The following is a 24,773-nucleotide window of genomic DNA, read 5'->3' on the forward strand; positions in this document are numbered from 1 at the left end:
TTCCCGTTGACGCTATTTGTCCTAAGTATTTTGTTTATCACTTTTTGGATGCTAAGAGCATGGATATAGTTAGTTTACTGTGTTTTGCTTAAAAACACATTTATTATTTGTTATTGATAGCTAACATAGCTGCGAGGAAGGTGGTTAGCACTGTGACTCAGCATTTTCTGTTTCTGCAAGTTGTAACCTTAAATTGTGCCTGCATTATGTGTTTTGCTTATGTTCTGATTCCTGTTTGCCATTTGTACTTTTGTTGCAGTAAAAAGTATGATAATAGAAAGTTACACTTGTGTTTATTGAAGGACTTCACATTGTTAGCTAAAGGCCACTCATTGCGAGGACAGTATAAACACTTTGATTTGGGTAAGGATTGAACAAACATGATAAAATCCGGTTTAAGACAAGCTAGTAGTCATATTTCCCACCTTTGAACATAGCCAGGCTCTGCTGCTCATGCTAAGCTAAGCTAATTGCTGATTAGCTCCATTGTTAATGCACAGACACAAGAGTGGTATCAATTTAACTTCTGTGAGAGAGCAAAGTTACTTTCCTTTAGTAAAGGTTGCCCCCTGTCTCTCACCTGTGCACGGTGTTCACCAACAGAAAACTGAACCACAGCGAAGTTGGGTGAGGTGTGGCTCCCTTCAATGCGCTCCACCGTGGACGAGTCGATCTTCAGCTCACTGCTGATCTCAGCACTCTGGATGAAGTCTTCTGTCTTCAGGTCCTCCACGCGTTTCAGCTCCCCATCGGCCAGCTGGATGATGGAGCCCTTGATGAAGTATGGGGGGAGTGAGGGGGGCGCCACCGTACTGGATGGGGGAGGAGGAGCAGAAGGAGCCACCAACCCTGGTGGAGCAGGAACAATGGGCAGATGAAGCTGGGCTTGGACCACTGCACCTGAAGCGGCCTGGTGATACGAGCCGGTGGAGGTTTCCAGAGTCTCTCCTTTGGGGGCAGTGGCAGCGATGTATGTGTGTGGGAGTGTGGTAGGAAATGTTGTTGCTTGGGTGGATGAAGTTATGTTGGAGGTTACAGGTTCCAATGTAGTTACTCCACCTCCACTAACAGGGATAATGACCGGTTGGGCGCCAGGAATGAGTAAGTGTTGCTGTAGGCTGGTGTGGTAGCTGATTGGCGTATGCTGGCTCCCATTGCCCCCTGCGATGTAACCAATGATAGGCGGCTGTGGGTAGATACTGGTGGAGGGAAGCCCCATTGACAGTGACTCTGTAGCGTTGTGGGTGGTCTGGATAACGGTCTGGGGTGACAGTGTGCTGACAGCAGCTTTCAGGCTGTTGACACTTAAAGGGGGTGGAAAAGTGAAAGAGGAGGTGGTGTTGGAGGAGGAGGGTGTGCGATTGACAGGTTTGCCCAGGATGATGCCACCTTTCTCCAGGTGTGTGGGGGCGGACGTTGTCAGCTTCTCAGGGCTGGCTCTAGGTGGTACCATCTGGTGGTCTCCATGACTGTTGGGCATAAGCATGACTGAGGTTCTCAGCCCTGAGTGATCATGAGTAGAGTACTCTGATGGCATAACCAGCTGGCGGGCCTCGTAGGAGGACAAAGAAGAAGTGATGTCTCGTGATTTGCTCCCATGCTTAGAGAGGCTGGACTCTGGGGACGCCCCATACCGCCGGCCCCTTTCCAGCTCTCCATTGTGGAGCTCTCTGGGCCTGGAGTTGACTTCCTCTTTCCTTGTGTGTCCGTCCGAATACTGCACCACAACCTGGGACATCCCATGTCCCAATGTGTGGTGGTGATGCAGTGACTGGTGAGGAAGGTGAATGCCTCCTTGGTGATGAGGCGACGGCACAGTCCGTGGGGAGGTTGACATTTGAACATGGTGAGGGGCGAGATCTGTTGGGGGTGGAGGCATGGAGGTACGCTCTATGGATGCTCTCTGCTGGTCATGTTTGGAGGCATGTGAAGGAGCACAGACTGTCTCTGTGTGTGAGGGTCTCTGTGCGGCCAAAGAGGAGGAGGAGAGGGGTGGAGGTGGAAGAGGGGGTGGAAGCAGTTGAGGGGAGATGTAGCCTGTGTATGGGGCAGTGTAGGGTGAGGCTATAAACTGCAGGTTGGGTGGCAGTTGGGTGTAATGGACAGTTCCTCCAACTGTGGACTGTGACAGGGGGGACGTATACACTGTGGGAAGAGATGAGACTAGCCTCAGTGAGGAGGAGGAGGAGGATGAAGGGTCTGATGTGGAGAAGATGGATTTGTACTGGGGCCCGTCAGACTGACTGGAGCTACGATGGCCGCCCACGGCACTCTCATTCCCACCGGCCACACTGGCGAGCCAAGCCATGTTCTCTGTGCGTTGGCTGTCAGAGGCAGGTGGCATGATGGGTGAGCGGATTTCAGATGGTAACGTACATGAGGGGATCTCCCTCTTCTTTGGGGGCAGACATTCATTACTGCGTTCGTGGTTGGACTTCATGCTGACTTCGCCTCACGTCCCTCAACTGTACTTGCGTTACCTTTACTGGACTTCTATAGCTTTTCCTTTCTTTTTGTTCTCTCTCTCTCGATGACTTTCTATTTCACTTTCTTTTCTCTTTTTCTCACTTTTGATAAGCTGTCCCTTGTCTTACTTTAATTAGCTACAAATTAACTTTCCCAATCTTTTCACTTTCTGTCCAGTTCACCCAAGGCCGATGAATCAGGTCTTTGTCTTGATTTCAAAGCAAATCAAGACCCTAACGAGCAGGTGAGGAAGGATTTAAGATGGAGATGAAGATATGGAGGGGTGGTTGAGGGGAGGGGGTAGGGCGATCTGTTTGGTCCAGGGGTCTTTAGCGCCTGAAGGGTGAGCTCAGTGTGGTAGGGGAGAGTGTCACGACGTCACACCTGCTGCTGCCGCCGAGGACGACGGGGGGCCGAGTGCGTCGCACTTCATGCGGAATCATTTCCCTGCAAAAGCAAGCCTGCTGACACCCAGCACAATCCTGCGGAAGAGAGAGACAGGCAGACTGTTAGGAGAAGGTGTGAATCTCACACAGATGATTAGATAAATACATACAAATTTAAGGCCGGTTATATTTCCCAGCACTGCACGAGTGCATCAGCTAATTGTTTTTCAATGAAAAATTTGAAAAAGCTGACACACCAAGCTACCCAGTACATTAATCACAATATAGCAACTTAAAGTAGCCTAGATCAGGTTTTGCAACCTGTTTCAAATTCAGTTCTAGGACTGTGTGATATGGACACGAACATGGAAAACACAAGACACGTAAATGAAAAACGATGCATATGGGAGCCAAAGATGTACCAAGATATTCAGGAGCACAATCAAAGAGGAGAGACTCTCGAGCTATGCATTCACTGCCAGGAAGGTCGACAAACAGACCATGAGCCAGCAAACTGCAGACGCTCTGCAACAAAAAATTGAGGAGAGCAAAGATGTGTGCTAAGAACTAAGTGTGTTTGAAGGGACTTCAGGCTGTTTTGAAGGATGATTAGAGGCCATGAGCTGATGAAATGATGCCCTCCAGCAATAGATTCAGGAGGTCAACATATCATCTCCAGTATCTCCTTGTAAGTGGGCTGAACAGCGAGCCGGTATGTACAAACGTGCATTCAATTTCATTATGAATTAATTCATGGATAATGAAAGTTATTAAATATGTCATACATACTCAAAAATGAAATGAAATAATAATGAAATTCCATACAGGAATTTATATTTTGGATGGAGTGCATAAGTCACTGGTGACTGAACTGTCTGTAGAAATGGAAAAAAAACAACTTTACGAATGATCAAAGTCTCGGGCTTCTAGAGCGTTTCTTAAATTAGTTGTTGTAGTGCCACCATGCAGCTATCTGATGTGATTTTTGGTGCCTGAACAGTGGGTAAGCAAAATAATTGAAGCAGAATATCAATAATCCAAAAAGTTCCTATGGGTTTCCAGAAGCTTGCACCACTACTAATAATAGTAGAAGAAGTTTCCAGCACCTGATGTACTTGGACCTCTGATAACAAGCCTGTACTGTACTCAATAAAGTATGTGTGAGTGCACACCACATGTGTGTGTGCCATCTGTTAGTGAAGACCCCCTGCTGCAAAAGATAGAAAGCTTGGTGTGAATCTCATAAATAATGTACAAGCATGTCAAGCACATGTACCCACCCACACACGCACACACACACAAACACACACACACACACACACACACACAAACACACACGCACACAAACACACACACACACACACACACACACACACACACACACACACACGCACACACACACACCCGCACACACCCACACACACATACCATCTTGCTTACTCGAACACTGACACCTGGGCATATTCAATTATGCTGACACATGTTCTTTTCCTGACACACAGCACAACTTCACCCACAAACACACACTCTCTTTTCCAAACCAGTGCACAAATGCAGCACACACACACACCGGCTCAAGTATACGTGCAACTTCAAGACTTAAAGACATTTGCACACTTGAGATTGGGCAGAGTATCAGTTGACCAATGCACCACAAACAAAAAATGCGCAGCTAGCAAAGCTGTTGTTACAGCAACAGCAGGCCAACTGCAATACAAGGTGTGTCACTTCAGTTCCTCATTTAAGAGTTTGCAAAGTCAGTGAGTTCACTCTGCCTAGGCCTGAGTGGGTTTTATGTAAGAATTACTGCAATAAGACCAAATCAACCAAAAGGAAAATAAACCAACTCAACTAAGAGGCCAAACATGAACATATTGGCTGTTCACATTTGGTTTTACTATTTTTATTTTATATTTTTATATCATTATTTTTTAAGAGAGTCTTGGGACTTTCTCCACTAACAACAAAAAAGTAGGCTATGCATCACATTTTCCCATTTTCTGTGGCAATGTTGTATGTATCGTCCCTGTTAAATAAACATTAAATAAATAAATAAATTAGTTATTGTTTACTGTATTTGTGAAATGTGACATGTTTACCATCATCAAAATGTTGTCAGGCTGGTACAGCGATGACTGGACATACTGACATTTTTACAAGGAAAGAAACAACTTAATGTTTTGCATTTAATGCCGAATTTACAAGAAGGCTTGAATAATTTGAAAAATCATCTTAGTTTCGTTTCGCAAAGTTTGTTAAGTTTCTCCTCGCACAACAACTCTTAAAATCACGCGATTTGAAATGGAGTCTTGGGATATTGTGGCTACTAGCTCAATGGCTGGTTGACACAAACATCTGCTGCTGACAGAGGCAGGTTAACAAAGCCCAAATACGGAAATGAGACAGTGAGTAGTACATTATGCCTGCTTTTTCTTGTTGTTTCGTGGAGGACGTCAGTTGAGTAGGCAGTCCTTCAATGTGGCCCGTGACACGTGCATTCACAGTGCTAGAAGAATGTGGTCACATGCAGCACAGAGCACCTCTGAGTGATGGGATCTCAATGCGTCTTGGGCGTGTGATCGGATCACTCAGGATGCATGTTGATACCAATGTGAACAAGGCCTGAGACTCTCAAACATTAGGTACTAGAAAGGTACTCAATCACCTAAAACATGTGAAGTCCCAGCGTATAGTTTCTATTGTGAACTAAATATCGAAGGCATACCTAAACATCACCCAAATGTACAATGATGGACTAGAATGTGGAAATTCACCTTAATCCAGGCTTATTTCATGATGTTTTATATCTGTACAGTATCAATCCTCTAATGAAATGAAACTGTGCTTGATTTGGCCTCCATCGTTGCTCTCTCTAGCAGACACGACAAACTTGACGTAACACTGAAAACCTCAAAGATTGCGCGACATCACGTACTGATGTCGGCAAACTTTCTCAAGATTGAAGCACTTATTATTGCACATTTGGAAATACTGAGAGTCTGTAGACTTGGAGCAGAATGGAACACTTTGGTTTGGTAACGTCAGTGAATATAAGACTGCAATTGTTGCTGACTGAACTCAGACTAGACCTCATAACACTGCCTCTTTTATTGGAGATGACTCTGACTGTCTGATCTCTGTAGATGCAAAGCCACAAAAGATTTAATCCTTGAACCAGAATGACGGGGTCAACGTCTCCCAGACCTCCTGAGGCTCATTTGATAATTCCTGCAGAGCTATACTAAGTGCACCCACTGTGTGCTAGTGTGTGTGTGTGTTAGTGTGTGTCTGTGTGTGTGTTCTGTAGGACGAGGGACATCTTGCATCTCAAGCAGATTCCTGTGATTTAAGAAGTGTCGCAGTGCTACTATACACAACTGCAGAGACAGGCGTAGGAGTAAACACACATGCAAATTCACATGCACATATAGTACAAGAGCACCCGTGCGCACACACACACAAATACACACACATATACAGTGGTAGTGAGCGCACACATTCTCAAGCACGCACCATCTGTTCAATCAAGCAGGAATGACTCAGAGGTGTACTGAGAGGTACTGTTGATCGGTGAGGTTTTAGCACTGAGATGCAATCTTCTCCGCCTCTCCCTCCTTCACTCTACCTCCACTCGGCTCCTCTCCTGCCTCAGCCGGCCCACTTCTCCTTCTTCATAACTCCGTTCTCAATTATCATTCTTCCATCTAATGGTTTTATGTTCTTAATCGTCTGTCTCCTAATGTCTCTGCCTCTTGTCTCACATTAATCTCCTCCGTGTCTCTCTACTGTACTACATCTCAATAACTGTACTGTCTGTGCCGTGTCATGAAATAGTATAGATGGAAATTCAACAAGCTCTTGCTCAAATGAAAACTTTGAGATAAGAGGAGCATTATGTGTCTGAGAGCTCTCAGATTAGAGACATTTCATATCAGCTGTCACATCAAACACCGACAGTGTACGTTCAGCCGCAGAGCTCTTCATGCTGCCATCTATGAGAGCTTTTATCTTCAGAGCGTCATTTCTATAACTCATGTGAAAAAGGTTTCTGAGAGCACCAGGAGGAATACTCTCCTGGTACACATATTATATGTGTTGTGCAATGGGATGTATTGTTCCAATTTTACATACAGTATGTTTTTACTATAGGTACAATACTATACTATATTATAGCCTATAGTGTAGTGTCACCTTCATGATCAAAGTGACAAGTAGAAATGTGAAGAGCAAGAGGTTCACAGAGACACACTGCTGCCAATTACAATTACTCTACTTATCACATTACTATAATATTTCTATGGTCATTTAGTGGTATTTGGGCTGCTGGAAATACACACAAGGACCAAGTCACCCCTGTAACATGATATCTTAGAGTAGACATGAGTACAGGTAGAGTTTTTATAGCCATCACCAAATAAAAGTTTACAAATCACCTACTGACAACTACTTGAAGAAAAGTGGTTTGTCATCTTGCTTGGCTGGTGAGTTTTACAATGAGAACCACAAATGGATACAATATATAGGAACTTAAGCTTTAAAGCAACATTATGTAGATATTGGCATTTTGTGCGATTTGGCGCCCTCCACAGTTTCTCAGTGCAACACCACTGTCATACATATCTATAACAACTTGTCAGAGGTAATGTAGGTGCTAACAGACAAAACTCAGTACGTCATGACAATGTTAAGTGTTGAAATCTTGTATGTTTAAGTAAACGTGTGTGATTCTACCCTCTCACTGAAGTTACACAGTGCAGAAACAAGAGACAGAGACACCATTCACCCTGTTACAACGCCAAATCCTGAAGGAAATATATGACGTTTTAGTGGCTTATTTTTCTGCCAGCTGTTTGGTGCTGGGCAGTCAGCTACAGTGGGATTTAAGAACAGCTGTTTGCTGTGAATGGAAGCAACACGGATGAGAAAAAAGTGAAAGAAGCAAACATTCTCCAATAATTACCTCCACTAAGGAGGTTTTGTTGGTTCGTTGGTTGGCTGGTTTGTCAGCAGGATTACACATGAACTACTGAATGGATTTACACAAAAGCCAGAAAAGTACCCATTAACTTTTGGGGCAGATCCGGTCGATCATTTTCTTTAACATTGCATTGTTGAACGATTTTGTCACTTTCTCAGGGAATGAATCTTGACAAGGTAAATCTGGTGTACTTAGGTGGCTGGCATCTATGACTTGATGCGGACCGAAATAAAAATCTGGATCTAGCAGATTTAAATATGTTTTATTTTATATTGGATTAGGCTTGAACGAATTAAAGGGGACTGTTGGGTCTTGGTGGAGTTATGCATTCCACTGAGTCTACCGAGTTTACTGAGTAATTAGAGCCCAATTAACAAAAATACTGCCGGAGCAGAAGGGGAGATACATACATACAATTATTGAGTTTGGCTTGGGTCCTTTTTCTTCTACTTTGTGTCGGAGAGTAAAAAAGAAAGAAAGAATAGAAAAAGACTGTACTGAGAGTGACGGAGAAGAGGGAGTGAACTCACAGAAAAAGACTCAATCTCGCTCTGAACTCCTCAGCTGAGCCTCCACTGAGGGCTACATTCCCTCTTTATTAACCCTTCCAGCACACGGGGGCTGAGAAACTTTGGTATTTTCGAAGAAAAGAAAAGCAGCAGCAACAATTAGTGAAGAGGAGGAATCGACAAAGGGGCTTGAGGGAGGGATAAAGAAAGGGCAGGACAGCGAGGAAGAAGGGAGAATGGGGGTTTGAGAGTGAGGAAAAAGTCACATGGGAGAGAGAAAGAGAGGCGAGCTCAACTGACCTACATTGCAAAAAGAGAGAGAGAGCATTGCTTCACTGAAACTGACACTCAAACACACATTCACTAAAAAGCTATGTCACCTGAATCTTGCTGAGTTTGCAGCGTGTACGTGCCTGTGTGTGTGAGTGTGTGTGTGTGTGTGAGTGAGTGAGTGAGTGAGTGAATGTGTGTGGATATCAGATGACCTGTAACCCAAGCCGTCTGTCCTCCATGTGCTTTAGTCTCCCACACACACAAACACATTCACAAACACAATGATCCACCTCACCAAGTCCGTGTGTGTGTGTGTGAGTCAGTAACCTGAATCATTCACTCGTGCACGATACTATTGTCCTTCTACGGTCAAAACAGAAAAGGTGTGTGTAGGCTTTATGTCACCCTTTTATTACTTTCACACACACCCACACACAGGTACTTATAGTAAACTTCTTTTTCTTTCTTTCACATGTAAACAATCAGGAGAAAACATGGATTTATACATAAATGAAAAGTACTCATACTGATGTTTAAAACCCTGCAGGGAGATTAAACTGATCTTTCATGTATCAATTATATATAAAAAACAACATGTTACAGTAATACACATCAAACCACATACACTCTAATTGCTGCGTTTAAATTATATGACAATCTATAATTTATAAATCCTTTTAGTTTACTCGAGCAGTAATGCTTTGTGGTTATGGCGAGAGTGCTACAACAGTATGGCCAACAGTATTGTCGTTATGGTCATTTCCAACAGTTACAAAATGTAATAATAGAGATTCAAAGACCCAGACTTAACAGTATATTCATAGTAGTGGTCTGCTGCTGGATGTCTATTAGTGTGTAAGTTTATTAAGAGAAACAAAAAACTGTATAAATCTTTGTATGTGTTTGCATGCTTGGCCAATAAAGAACACGAAGAAGCTACATGGATACTTCACACAGGATCAACCTGGCAGCAGAAGAGATCTCTGCAATCGCCAAAGTTTAAAGGTGGGCACCCAAGATTAGTGTCACCAATTAAGTATCCGCCCAAATGTTAAATATGAACACAATCTCCTTTTCTGCTCCTGAGTTATGGCGTTGACTCATGGCCAGAGTTTCTGCCCAACATTATGATGTCAATGAAAAGTTGACCTTTGACCTTTTGGATGTAAAATATCGTCACCTATTCACCCATCACCTATTCGACACTTATGGCTAAAAATCTGCTTTGCGGGTCACAGTTGCCTTGACCTTTGACCACCAAAATCTAATCAGTCCATCATTGAGTCCGAGATTAAATTCGTGCCAAATTTAAAGAAATCCCCTGGAGGCGTTCTTGAGATATCGCGTTCACAATAATCGGACGGACAACCTGAAAACATAATGCCTCCGGCCACGGCTGTCGCTGGGGGCACAAAAACGGATGTGTATGGGCTACATATGTCTGTTGTATTTGAGTGTGTGTGTGTGTGTGTGGAAGTGTGTGTGCGTGATTGCCCAGTCATAATCATAATCATGATCAAAGGGATAAGTCCAACGTGATGTGTTATCTCACTGCTAAATATAGTCCAGCTGGAAAGTACAGTGTTGCTGCAGGCTTATACTTCTCTGTCTCTCTCCACTTCTCTATTTCTTCCTCTACGTCCCTCTGTAGCTCTCCGCCTATGTGCTTCTTCATTAGTGTGGGTGTGTGTTTGCATATGTGCATACACGCGCATGCACGTCACAGGGCCCTTCGCCAGACTGGGAACTCTGACAAGGCTGCCACTCTCCACTAGTGATTACACACAAACAACAACAAACACACACACACACACACACACACACACACACACACACACACACACACACACACACACGGGAGTATGGTCAGATAGTGAGGGAGTAATGGAGGACAGATGGAGACAGAGAGTTAGAGAAGCAAGGGGAAGGGAAGCGGGAGGGAGGGAGGGTGAGGGAAGAAAAAGAGAAGCAAGAGCTAAGAGTTACACAAACAAAGAGAGACAGAGATGGAGAGAAACAAACGACTGTGAGAAAAAAGAGAGAGTCTCTTTCAGAAAACAAACACTTAGGCAGCGTTGCATGACTTGCACTTTCTCACCCCTCGACAACCCTGAGGTTGGGGCGGGTGGAGGGGGAGGGTGGAGAGGGGGGGGTAGACACACAGACACACAGTCAGGGAGAGCCTGAGAAAGAAAAGAGCCAATGGGAAGAGAGGAATGAGAGAAATGTGTGAAGAGAAGAGAGAGCAAAGAGGCAGAGAGGGGATACACTTCAGGAGGAACGGGAGAAACAAGTGACGACGATTGTAGAGGAAAAACTAGGGCAGACGCAGTACGCACTAACAAACGACATACTGTGATACAACAAGAAAAGCATTCGGGACACACACACACACACACACGCCGACTCCCTCTCTCTCTCTCTCTCTCTTCCCCGCACACACACTTCATTCAGAGCGAGCGCAAAACTGCGTGAAGTGTACTTACCAGGGTAGCAGGAGTAGCCCACTTCTGCAGCATGCTCCCTCTCCCCCTCTCATTCCTCTCCTCCCTTAACTTCTCCTCCTCTCTCTCTTCTGCCGTGTCCCTTGTACGGCACCCTGAGTCTCTCTCTCTCTCTCTCTCTCTGTCTGTCTCCCTCTCTCCTCCTCGAGCTGAAAATCCCGAGCAGATTCAGGGTACTTGTGCTACAAACTGCTCCCTGCCTTTCTCACCCACCCCCCCCCACAACCAAACACACACACACACACACACTCACACACAGCCAAAAGTCCTCTCCTAAAATCTTGACAGCGAGGCAGGAAGCTCCCTCACTACCGCTGATGCACAGCACTCAGGTGATCTCACACACACACACACACAGACACACACACACAAAATTGGTAGCACACACTTGCACACGCCCACAGGGAGGGAGTCCCGCATGCAGAGCTCCAACGTGTATTATGCAAGGGGCTGAATGCAAGCCAGAGCTCTCACACTGTCTGCCCCACACACACACACACACACACACACACACACACACACACACACACACACACACAGGGCCCCTCCCACGGTTCGCTCGGCCAACTTCATCAGGTATTCATTCAAAAAACACACACACGCCAGCTGGCTGCACGCCCAGAGACCGCTTACAAGCAGCGAAAGAGAACGAGGGAGAGGAGAGTTAGAGGGAGAGGGAGGGAGAGGGAGAGGGTGGGAGGTTGTTTCAGTGAGAAGGGCAGAGAGGGGGAGTGTGGGAGAGATAAAGAGGGAGGGAGGGAGTGAGGAGTGGAGATTAGAGCGAGAGAGAGAGTGCATGAAAGGGTGACACATGGGCGACTCTTGTACACATACAGATATGCATGTATTTTGGGCCGGGACTACAACTAGTCTTTCGCTTTTATCTCGACTTATTGATTAATCAGGATCTATAAGATGTCAGACACAGTTTCCTAAGGTGCAAGGTGATGCTATTCAAGCTGTTTGTTTTATCTCACTGACAGTCTCGAAGAAAAGATAGTCGATTTAAAATGATATAAAACGTAAAAAAAAAGCAGCAAATCCTCACATTTGAGAAGCCGGAAACACAGAATAACACAAATCATGTCAGGATTACATGGATCATCAATACACATGTCCATACATAAAGTCAGACATAAACAACTTCCTATAAATACACTAAATATATCTTATATGCAAACAAAAGCAACATCAGAGCCACAACCTACTGTAATTCCCCCCTTTTGGACATATAGTACTGTACAGTAGGTGTTATGCTCAGGCTGCACTTCCTACTTTCCACCACTAGATGTCACGACTGATCACCTCTCTGACAGTGTACAGCAGTCTATTTCCGTTAGTTAGCTGACCTAGTTAAAAGACCATTTGGAAGTAAATATAGATGAAATGTGCTCCTCAATGCTAAGAGATGTAGCACGCACAGGAAAGAAGTGAGCACTCACTCGTAAGATGTTAACACACACACACACATACACACACACACACACGCAGTCTTGTAATGATTCCCACTGGACGCAAACGGTCTAAACATGCACCAAAAAGCACATCCTGTTTGTGTTAGTCGGTCTTCCTGTCAGCATGATATCAATCCTGGTGTTCAACATTGGATATTCATGGAGAGTTTAACTGTTGCGAGGCAGGAGGCGTTGCAGAAGTTTGCTTTCAATGTGGTAAAGAGGACTAAAAGAACATACAACATGAGCCCAGAGAGGCTCGGCTGGGTAAGAGGATTAAAAAGTGGTAATCTGAGAGTTCTTTCTGCACTTTTTTAATTTTATTTTGGGAGGCATTTCTGGTGATAAGCACTCAGAGCTATGGCATTTTACATCTGTGAATCAGGTAGTGTACAGTATATGATGCTGATGATGATTCTCTTCTCAAACTTTGTGTTGGTGCAGTTTTCTGCGCACTTATTGCAGAAACTGTTCTGATGTCGGTTGTTGTTGTTGTTGAAGACGTAGTTCCTGATTTGTTATAGCCCTGTGCCCAGAAATCACAACATTTCCTTCCTGTTTTGAAATTTTACCATCTACTTTTGGAAATTATAACATTACCCAAGTGTGTATCTTTTCACCAGTTTGTCTTGTGTCTATCGCAAACAAACCTTTGCTTCGCTCTATTGAGTTAGAAAAGAAAATTATCTAAACTTTATAACTCAAAAGAGAGCAGGATGAAGAGACGGGAACACAAGGACAAAAGTATAGAAAGAGACTCTGACAGGGAGACTCGATAAACACATAAGAATAAGACAGACAGAAGGCCAAGTCGACGGAGACTGAGAGAAAAACCAGACGAGACTCAGCTGTTTCACAGTTGTTTCTTTTTTGTCTGGTGACCTCAACGGCACAGCAAAAACTCACCTGTTGCCTTGGCAGCTAATTGGAGCCCCTCGGCATTTAATCATAATTCATTTGTGTGGGTTTGTTTACAATCTGCCGCCGAGTGAAAGCAGTGTGAGAGTGAAAAAAAAGGAGAAAGTGGGCGTAAAGAACGAGCACAAAGAGTTGAGAAAAGAGAAAATCAATGCACATTTCTTTTAAATGGTTATTTTAGTTTTGTCTCTGTGATGTCTTTGTTCATCTTCGATCATTTCTGAAATCGCACAACCTTCCACCGTCCGCCACCAAACCCAAACCCCTCGACCTGCATAAATATTGAGTTTCGCATTTTCTCCACTGTGTAACTACTTCGACCAGGGACCCGTTTTTGGTTGGATGGTAACAGCAAGAGACTATTAAATATCTCAAATGTCACCACTTGATCGTAACTTGCTAATATCAAGTGTCACCTTCTGCAAAATCCATATTTTATTGTTCCAAAGCTTCATAATCTCTGCATAAACCTGTCACCTCCTCATAATTTACATCTCTACTCTATGACTGATGGATTTTATGTGAATTACATGAAACCAAAAAGTCTCTTAGTCACTTCATCCAGCTGGAGAAGAACATGGAGAGCCTGTTAAGTATTTTCCCATATATGTATGCTGTTGTCCATAAAAACATATTGAGCATTTACATGAACGAAACACCAGCCACTGAAAACAAATCCTCCTCCAACTCATTTCACCTTATTGCAGAAAATCAAGTCAGTCCTGAACTGGAATTAACAAATTATTATGCTTACAATGTAACGATGGCCCACTGGCAGACGCAGACATAAATACAATGCTACGGTACTTAGTCAACAGCTCGTGTCATGTGTGAATATTTAAACGCCATCTGAGCGGCCATCATCATAAATGTTCTTTTTGGGTCATACTTGCCAACTCTAGCCCTAATTTTTCGGGATACTTTCGTTCATCATTCCCTCCTCCTGGTTTCCTTCCGTGGTCTGTATTTCTCCCTGTTTATGATACATTTTCACAGTAAGACTCCTTAATACATCCATGCTCGCGCCTCTTACTCCTCAGGAAGTGAGAGAAAGGGTGAGAAGTGGTGAGTACTAAGAAAAGCCCCACACGATGCTCCCTTAAGGACAGTGATTCAGGCTGCAAAGCACTGCAATTTTAACAACAATAGGTATTTCTAGATGGCCACAGAGGGCAGTGCCATGGAAGGGCTCTCTGGGGAGCAGGGCAAAAATGAATGAATGAATGAAAACTGATGAATATTGGTTTGCGCCAAAGGAGTGAATTATTCTGTAGGCCTATTCTTTCCTGAGAATTAACAGCACAACATCAAAATGCTGTTGTATTTCACTCATTATGTTGTTATTTTCTTTCTTTAAAAGTCATCAGAGTGCAGGAAACTAAAATTCAAATCTGAGGAATCTGAGGAAGGACCCCCAGGTCCCTCTGGTTTCTAAATCCTCCCTATTTTTTAAGGTCTTCACCCAATGCTAATATCGAATTTTAACTCCTTTATCATTCAATACAGTTGACTGATATCATCATGTCTATTTGAATTTGCCAGGAAAAATTTCAACTAAAATATAGGTGATGGATTCTTCATTACAACTAACTTATGGTACATATCCACAGGGGTGTTTTTAGACAGGAGGGCTCGCACACGAACACTTAGTGGCTGCACCTGATTGGACAAATGCCACTCGTGGGCTGTCTGCTCTGGGATTATAAACCAGAACAACATGGCAGCTCATTTGGAAACTTTCTCTTTTATTATGAAAAATAAAATAGTTTAAATGAAATGCGTTTCTGAAGACGTTTTTGGGCAAAAATAAGCCATGCAGTTGCTGAACCGTCAGCTCGGTCGCTGTTTTACAAGAATTTCCAGAGGTGGCGAGTTGCGCTGGACGCTCCTGGTTTGCATTAAGTAGCCTAAACCTCAACTTTGCGCAAATGAGCCGCGGGCAACGTGATGCTCCAACTCTCTAAACGCAAAGCAGTGCTACCAGAATGCATTGCACAGCTGCTTACATAGACCTGTCTACTTCCAGGTCACCACAGTGGAGAGGAGGCCGTGTGACTCGGGCACCACTCGTCGATGCCTTGGCCTGCTCAGTTGTCCTCCTGGATCCACGCTCTTCCCATGTTAAGGGTTTTTCCTTTTTCAATATGGCAAGTTTATCTTCACTCGAATCGAGGGTCTGAGGACAGAGGATGTTAATCACTGTACAGATTGTAAAGCCCACTGAGGCAATGTGACTGTGATTTTGGGCTATATGAAAACAACCGAGATGATTTGATTTGACAATGAATGGGGAGCGTAGAAATGTCGGCTCCTGTGGACACGTAGAATTAGTCAATAGTACAATATTCCTCATCAAACACAGCTCCACTCTCCTCTTCTTTCATTTCTTCTGTCTTCTGGCGGAGCGGCGAACGCTCGCAGCCAGCGCCAGTCACTAAGGAAACTGATGAAAGGCTTCTATATATACACACACACACTTATATACATATCACAGACTTTTCTCCTCTCTCTCTCACCCACACATACAGACTCTCTCACTCTCTCAGTCGCCCCCGCAAACTTCACACACACTGTGGTTATGACAACAATAACCCTCCCCCCTCACCACCACCGCCACCCACCTCCACCCCTTTCCCTACACTCTCTTTACCCATCCATCCTGCCTTTCGTCTCTGTCGGCGAAAAGTCTCAGCTCTCTTGTTTATCTGCGTCTTTCCATCTGTCTCTGTGTGTGAGTGTGACTGTGTGTGTGTGTGTGTGCGTGCGGGAGCTCGTGAGACAGCAGGTGCAGAGCCATCTAATGGTCACACAACGAACACACACGCAAACGATCACTGCGAGGCTGGCCTTACGAAGGCACGCCCTTATCACAACATCTTTTTGTAACCGTTACATAATCATGTAAACACTGCCCTCTGAACTGCGAGGCGTTCACACACACTCCACAAATATCTTCCACTTCCCGTCCGTATCCTTCATCTTTCTCACAAACCGTCTGCCAGAGTTGTGTTAACTTGCTGGCAGTGTAGTGCGCTACTTCAGCCCAAGCCACATCCCATTCACAAACCTACTAATCCACACACACTATTAGATCCCTGCTAGTCACACACACAAAGAAGTATGCATGTGTGTGTGAGTGCAGGATTAGGGAGGGACTGGAATGGATTGGCAAATCACTGCTAAGCTCCTCTATTGCTGTATAATCCTACTGAGTACACACACACACGCAGATGCACAAGCGCGTAAATATAAAACATGCCTTCAGACGTGCACATGCGCAAACACCAACTGATGCTGTCTCGCTCTTTCAATTTCACACAAGTACAAGAATGCACACACCCACACACAAACAAAAGCAGTCATCGCAGACATTCAGACGCACAAATATGCAGGCAAATGTCCAACACACTCATTCAAGGGCAAACACAGACATAAACACCCCAAATATTATTTCAAAGACAATATATAATCCTGTTCAGAGAATGTGTGCTGCTGCTGCTGCACAAAAGGGAGTAAGGGAGAACTGTAGGAGGGGAGGCAGCCGCTGAGAGAAAAGAGAAAAGTAAAAGGCAGAAAAGAGGATTGAGAGAAAAAGGGGGACAGATAAACGTAATTCAAACTCCATTCATCGTTACGCCATCCGTTCATTCATTCTTCCCACACAACTATCACCGCTTTGTCCGGTGCTTCAACATGAGAGCTTGACAAAATGAAAAGAAATTGGAAAGTGGAATATGGAGATGTTGCAAGTCGGTTTACATTAGTAACGACGATAGCTCAATTAGCATTTAAGAACATGGAAAAAGGCTACTGCCTTAATTTGGCTTTTCATTGGTTATTTTAAGTACATGGGAGAACAATGTTGTACAAGTACAACAACACTCATCCAAACAGGACATTTAATATTTTTAAGATATTTCATATTTTGCACAAGCAAACTTCCATTTTGAAAATTAAGTTAAAGGTGCACTATGTAGCATTTTTAGTAACGGTAGTAACCGGTAGCTCCTGACGGCAATATGCTCTTTTTATTCTCACCCCACCCTAAATCAAACTAGAAGCCTAGATCCTTGTATCAAGACTTCTGTCTCTGTTAATACGTCCGAAAAAAGAACCTGATTTTTAAAACCACTATATGTTCGATTTTTATGTGACTATAGCTTCTTTTTTTATTATTCAAATGGAATATTTTGTCTGAAGAAAAGTTAGATATCTTTGTTGCTTTTAGCTTTTAACGGCTATACTTCTTGTAAATTCATCTAATCATTTTTTCTCAAGTATTGCTCAATCATTTGATCCTTTAAGAGTCAGAAACTGGTTAAGAAGTTTTACCTCGCAATTTGATATGAGGACTCACCGGCACTAAAATTGGGATTCTTTAAGTTTTACCTCTCATACCTTTATTGAACAAAATATGACCCACATTGTGAAATGATGTCCATAAATGCAGCTTTATAATGCAACACGCCCATATACTCTAAGTATACATATAGTAGCCTGTCAGCTGAGAGCAGGCTATTTTTTAAAATGGACTTTTCTTATTCACAACTCACACAAAAAGTGAATTAGCAATGCTAATTTAAAACTAATCCTCTTTAACATTTATCACACCTCATCTCCGTGCTCCCTTGATCTTTCAATGTGAGTGGGCCATGGTGAGAAATACAAGCAGCCAATCAGACTCCGATGATGTAAGCGTGATCATTTCTCTGGTTGAGGACAGACAGACAAGTGTGGGATGAGCGACTCTCAGGGGCTGCAGGGAGCACGGCGCTAAACAGGCCTATACACGCCTATGGAGACTAATGTAAAACTACTGTGGACGAATGCAGCTGTATTTACCTGCGCATCAGAATGGAAGAAAAAAAACGCTTGATGGTTCCTGCATGTGGCCACATCTCGCACATAGAACCGTACTTTTGTGTGCGCTGAAGGTGAACTGCCCGGCTGTAATGGGCACAGGCAGTCAGACTGGCACTAATTGGCATGAATGGCCATGGCGGTGGGCATTGTGTGTGTGAAGGAGAGGTGGGTGACTGCTCGGCATGTGTCCTTGTCGGTGAATAATGTGTTCCACCTTTTCAGAGGACAAAAATGTCACACAGGCAGCAGCACTGGTTGAGCAGCACGCAGACACTCACAGATCATCAAAGGCCTCCGCTGCTCTACACAAACACACATCCAACACCCCTGAGACTCAACAGGACACACGCACACACTGTACACACCGGAGCTATACAGGACTCAGCCGTCAACCAAACAAACAAATTCCACAGCCGCACACACATAACACACACACACACACACACACACACACACTCCACAGGTGTCTGCATGCTGCCCAGCAGTGTCTACTCCTGAGGCCAGAAGCTGCATGCTGAACACAACAATAAGCTTTGAATAAATACACAAACTCATGCATGTCCATTCACTCTATACAATGAAAATATATATAATCATGCTGATTGCTGTCGAACTCCCAGAAGGGAAAATGGCTCTGGTCAATTGGGCAATTTCTACAGAATGAAGCCTGTACTGTCTGCTCTGTTAGCAGAGGGACGATGTTTACAATACCTAGAAATAAACTAGAGAATAAAGCATTCACATCTGCACACACACTTCATTATTCCTTTTCTTTTCTTTCATCTAAAGGCCTTTTCACACTGCAGTGCAGTAACTCGCCACCTCCATTCATTTCAATGAGGGAAGGGCAGAATGAGCAGAAATCTTTGATAATGTCAGTTATTAGTTTGATACAGTACGCAGCTCCTTGTCCCTTGTGTGTGCACTTTTACTCACATTTAGCAACTTTTCTGCACATGTTAAAAGATTATAAGTGCTGTGGACTTGTGGGTGGGTTGTACCAACGCTGTGACATTCACCGAAGCACCTGCCTGTTATCCCAGCCTCAGACCGCAGCAGCAGCAGCTATCAAAAACACTTTCCGGGGGAATGCTCCTACAGGTAGGCAGTTGTCAGCATGGTTATCGCTCGGCAGTGTGACAAGGCCTTAACACTTCATAAATGAAATACTGTAATGCAGATCTAAGCAATATAAATATCACAACTTCTCGGGCTACTACCAGTACTTGAGAATAATAAAACTTAACGATATATTAGCCAATGTAATGCTTTTTGGTAAAAACTGGCATTATTTGCAAGTAAATAAACTTTACACAAGGACAGTGAACCTAAGTTTTTAAGGATGAAAATAAACTTCAGTGTCATTGAAATTTAAATCATTTTGAAAACACATAACAATGTACTAAACTCCAACAGAAAAAAAATAACAATGCTGGAGTTCACACCTCTGAAATTTCATATGACAATGATAAAACTTTTCTTTTTTTCCAGAATATAATGCAGAAGAAGATGCTTGGGGTAATTTAGAGTGTTTTAAAATTCCCAGTGAAGTTTGCTGTGTGAGTGCACTGATGTCACTGTGGAAATCAAGGTCATTTCATTTATTTATTACCAGTTTAAAGATGGGTGGGGTCTGTAATAATGTAGTAAGGACTACTGAGTCGTAATTGGTCGGAACGTGAACGTGTTGACAGATGTCATGGCTGGCGTGATCCCTTTGTATGATGGCTCTAGTTTATTTTTTATTGTTTGGTTGATTGATATTCACATTCTCTTTTACTCCCCAATATCAGTGTCTGTATCGGCCCCATCTGTATCGGTATTGGTTGGACTTTAGCACACATATTTCTCATATTGTGTCTTAATTACACAATTCTGCAACAAACATGAGCCAAAGTTTATGATTTTAATTTAATATAGACTTTCCAGTGTCTCCTAAATTAACAAATCTGCTTGCATATGGAGGCCACTGTTAAAATATTCACATGCACACTCAGAGTGTCAGTGATAGAGTCGAGGGAGAGCAGCTCCACTGATTTGGAGGGAGAGTTTGCAGAGAGACAGACTGACTAACAACACAGGCGTCTCATTGCTGGTCCGACTACTCTTTCACTCCGTTTCAACATCATTATTTTCAGCCGTTTTTATGCACACACACAAACGTACACACAAACACAGATGAAAGGAAATTCCATCTCAGTGACATTTTCTGGGTGGGCCTTTTCGAACTAAGGAAAGACCAGCGAGCGTGCATGCGTGTGTGTGTGTGTGTGTGTGTGTGTGTGTGTGTGTGTGTGCGCGCGTGTGTGCTGTTACCCAAAAAAAACCAAACACTTTTTGTGTGCAAAACTCTTTCGACATGCATGCAGCTGTCTCATGGACTGAAAATAACATGTTTTAGAAGATGTGGCAATCTCAATCGCACACGCACACACACACACACACACACGGCTGTCTTGCGACTGGTTGTATGCATTCTTACAAAACACAAAATCCTTTGACCCCTGATACAATTTCATCACCCAATTTTAGCCTGGAAGACCATGTGCATGATGATAGTTTGACAGCGGTTATGTAAGGATTTGCGGTGGAAGGGAGAAAGAGAGAGGGGAAATGTGCGAGGAACAAAGTAGGGAAGGAGGGGCAGATAAAAAGAGGAGAGCAGGAGAGAGAGAGAGCAGGATAAATTAACAAGAAAATGATGGAGGAGCAGGATAAAGATGGAGAGAGACAGTGATGTCACCTTCTAGTGGCACTGCAGTGAGAGGGACAAAGAAAAAGAGAGGGAGAGAGAAACGAGTGAGACATGGAGAAAGAGACGTACGAGATCTATTAGCTGATAGAAGTCATGCAGACAACCTCCCACTCCTTAGGCAATTGATTCGAGGATATTGTGGTACTGTACGTGTGTGTGAGTGTGTGTGTGTGTGTGTGTGTGTGTGTGTGAGAGAGAGATAGAGAAAGAGAGAGTGAGTGACAACTAAACTCTGGCTTTGGGCCTGGAGGCATAATGTAGTACTACCAGAACTCCCTCTTTTGAGACTGCACTTAGTCTTACTCCTGTCAGGATGTGTGTGTGTGTGAGTAAGCACGCATGTGTGTGTTTCTGTGTGTATGCAGGCCTGATTGTGCTTATGTGTGTTTGTGTGAAAGAGACAGATCAGCAGAGAGAGAGAATGAAAAACTAAAGCAGCATGTAAATGTGAGCTTTAGTCACTTCAGTGTGTGTGTGTTCTTGTAAATGCTGCATTGTGAGGACCAAGATTTTTAACAACAGAGTGAGGACATTTAGAAAAGTGAGGACATTTTGGCTGGTCCTTGCATTAAGGATTAGGTTATTATTAGGTTAAAGTTCCAATATCTAAGAGTCTTCAACAATAAATTTGAAAAAATAACAGTTTTTATGTTACGATGTCTGTGTATCGTGCTGCAAAAATATCTATTGAAGTTAGCATGCTAACAAGCTATCCCTGCTTTGTCGCCATCCAAAGGTCCTGTGCTAGAAGGGTAAACACCAACATATACCCAGTGATCCGAGCTCCTAACCCTAATTTCTAACTGCACGGCTAACTGAGCTAACTAGCTAACAGTAGCTTCATTTCACAGCTCTCAGTAGTTACTCTGGTGATATTCTGTCCCCTATTTGTTTTGACTATGAATTTGACAAGACTCCTATTCTCACATATTGCAGATTCAAGGTTAGGGAAAGGGGCAAGGTCAATTAGGGTCCAAAATACTGCGGGTTGAGCTCCTGCCCCAAGAAAAAGAATTTAAGTATCTCGAGATCTTGTTCACGAGTGGCAGGAAAGTGGAGCCTGAGATGGACAGGTGTGTGGTGCGGCATCAGCGGTATGAGGAGCTGAGCCGGAAAGCAACGCCTTTGATTTACCAGTCGATGTACTGTGCATCCAACCCTCATCTATGGTCATGAGATGTAGGTTATGACCGAAAGAATGAGGTCACGGATACAAGTGGCCAAAATGAGCTTCCTCCGTAGGGTGGCAGGGCTCAGCCTTAGAGATACAGTGAGAAGCTTGGACATCCAGAGGGAGCTCAGAGAAGAGCCGCTGTTCCAAAGGAGCCAGCAGTTCGAGCACCTCATTAGGATGCCTCCTGGGTGCCTCCCTTTGGAGGTTTTCTGGGCACCACCAACTGGGAGGAGATCCTGGAGCACACCCCGAAGTCACTGGAGGGATTATACGTCTCATCTGGCCTGGGAACGCCTCAGGATCCCCCAGGAGGAGCTGGAAAGCATTGCTGAGAAGAGGGACGCCTGGAATACCCTGCTAAGCTTGCTGCCATCGCGACCCAACCCCGGATAAGGGGAAGAAGATGGATGGGTCCTAAATAAGGGTCATCTATAGAAGGTCAAGAATGTGTGTGTGTTCTAACATGAGTCAGATTAAGGGTCCTGCTCACACAAGGTACACCATTAAATTTGAGGGTAAAATCTTGGTATCTGGTTATTTTAAGGGTTAGCTTTAGCATGCAGCGGTTATGGTTAAACCCTCCGAAGTGACAGAAACAAGTTTGTGTATCTGCCTCTGTGTGTGAGTGTTTCAAGAGGACAGCATAAAGGAATGCCTCGGTTCAAGACTTGCCAAGAGCACTTTTCCCATACGCCAGAGAGCCAAGACTTCCCCAACCAGCCAAGAATAGCACCGTCTCTCTCTCTCTCTCTCTCTCTGTCTCTATCACCCCCCCCCCCCCCACACACACACACACACACACACACACACACACAAGCACTCACACTTTTTACTCTTTGGATTAAATAAGAAAGAGTGTGACAGTGTGAAGAAGGGAAGTACAGCTTCACACTCTTCAATCAGCAAGAGAAACAGAGACGGAGGTCTGAATCATTATACTTAGATTCTAAACCCCGGAAGACACTGAAAGACAGAAGTCTCAGTATCAGATATGAGCTTTGGCGACATGTCTTTGATCGAAATGTCATGCTCATAAAACTTCAGAGTTGAACTGAAATGAACTCAGACGCAGACAGAAGGAGCGCAAGAGAGAAAGCAAGTGAGAGAGGAAGACATGGAGGAAGAAAGAGAGAGCAGCATTCAACAACATACAGACAGAGATTCCAGCAGAGTAACTGCAGCTTTCTCTAAACTGTCTGCTCCCTGTGGGGTAAATGAGAGTGCTCTATGCCTGTGAATGTGTTAGTGTGTGTGCGTGTGTGTGCGCGCGTGTGTGTGTGTGTGTGTGTGTGTGTGTGTGTACACTTAAACAAGCAAGTCTGTTAAAGACGAGGACCAGAGTGCACTGCCTGCTCCCACTGGCACCAAATGTTGAGGCAACAGAACAACAGGCAGCAACATTGTTTCTACTCCAAAAGCATAGAAATACTGTACGAGAAAAACAAAACCTTCATTCACAAGAGTAAGGAAGTCGTGTTTTTCTTAAAAACACTATTAAAATATGACAACCAGCAAATGATGCAAGGCTACTGTCAAGCAAAACTAATTTTTCGCAGTGATCTTGCAGCTTCCCTACAGCTGAGGCTGTTGCTCCGAAAACTCACTCGCTGTTAATGCCTGTGCTGTGCAATAATGAAATGTTTTTAATTAGTTTGTGATGCATATTATTAGCTCATAGCTGGACAGATCAGTGCTGCCTCGAGACTTAACCTGCCAATTAGTATCCTGACACTCTTGTAAATTGAACATTTGCTTTCTCCTCCTGGTGGAGGTCGGCGAGTGTTTGTTATTGCATTTATATGTCCATTGTTAAATACTCACAACGGCAATAAACAGATATGCAAGTGGAAAATAACTTCATCATGGGGAGAGCACTTGCGGAACTTTGTTTAAATGTTTGTTCACATTGACTTTCTTTGACTCACTGGAAACATTTGAAACTAGTGAGAAGAGAGACCATCCATCAACCACAATGTCTTGAGTTCAAATCCTTGACCTCAAGCTGAAATGTCTGCGAGCCAAATAATCGCCAGCAGCTCCAAAGGTGCAATTCTGCAGCTGACCCTGTGGTCTCACTTCCCCGCAGAAGGGGAGAAAGTGAAAAGAGAATTTTTCCTCCGGGGATCAACATTACCACAAGAAAAGACCGCAGTCATGCTGCGAATAATCCACAGAAAACCTTAAGAAGTTGTAGCTTGGTTCGCTGGTAATTTAAAGATTACATTTGTTTATGGAGAGATTCATCAATGAACAATTAGACACCCAAACACACACGAGTAATAAGTATAAATAAAGCAATAGAATACAATACTCCCCCTTCCTCAGGCCTCACAGTAACATTATTTATAGGTTGCTTGTTCGCACTCTCAGCACTGCCAATAAGGCCTCCTTTCTCGCAGGAAGACCCCTCACTAACTTGTTCCTGAAGGTGTTATGCAAGAAAATATACGGCTGCTCCAACAGAGAGCTCAAATTCAGCCTCATAAACAAACA

General features: G+C 43.8%; 1 protein-coding gene across 2 annotated transcripts in view; it reads right to left on the reverse strand.

Moving 5' to 3' along the window:
* atxn1a (ataxin 1a) overlaps positions 1-24,773 on the reverse strand; it is a 94,200-nt gene that overhangs the window by 8,988 nt on the left and 60,439 nt on the right. The window contains exons 1-2 of one of the 2 annotated variants that reach the window (XM_084380093.1): positions 11,099-11,466; positions 581-2,948 (exon numbers count right to left, since the gene is read on the reverse strand). In XM_084380093.1, the coding sequence (XP_084236219.1) occupies positions 581-2,440 (1,860 nt within the window). In that variant the 5' untranslated portion in view covers positions 2,441-2,948; positions 11,099-11,466. Of the gene's footprint in view, positions 1-580; positions 2,949-11,098; positions 11,467-24,773 lie in introns of those variants that run through there. The other variant, XM_084380092.1, reaches the window with a different exon arrangement.

The sequence above is a fragment of the Pagrus pagrus genome, assembly GCF_965226575.1.
Source record: "Pagrus pagrus genome assembly, chromosome: 17".
NCBI classification, from domain to species: Eukaryota; Metazoa; Chordata; class Actinopteri; order Spariformes; family Sparidae; genus Pagrus; species Pagrus pagrus.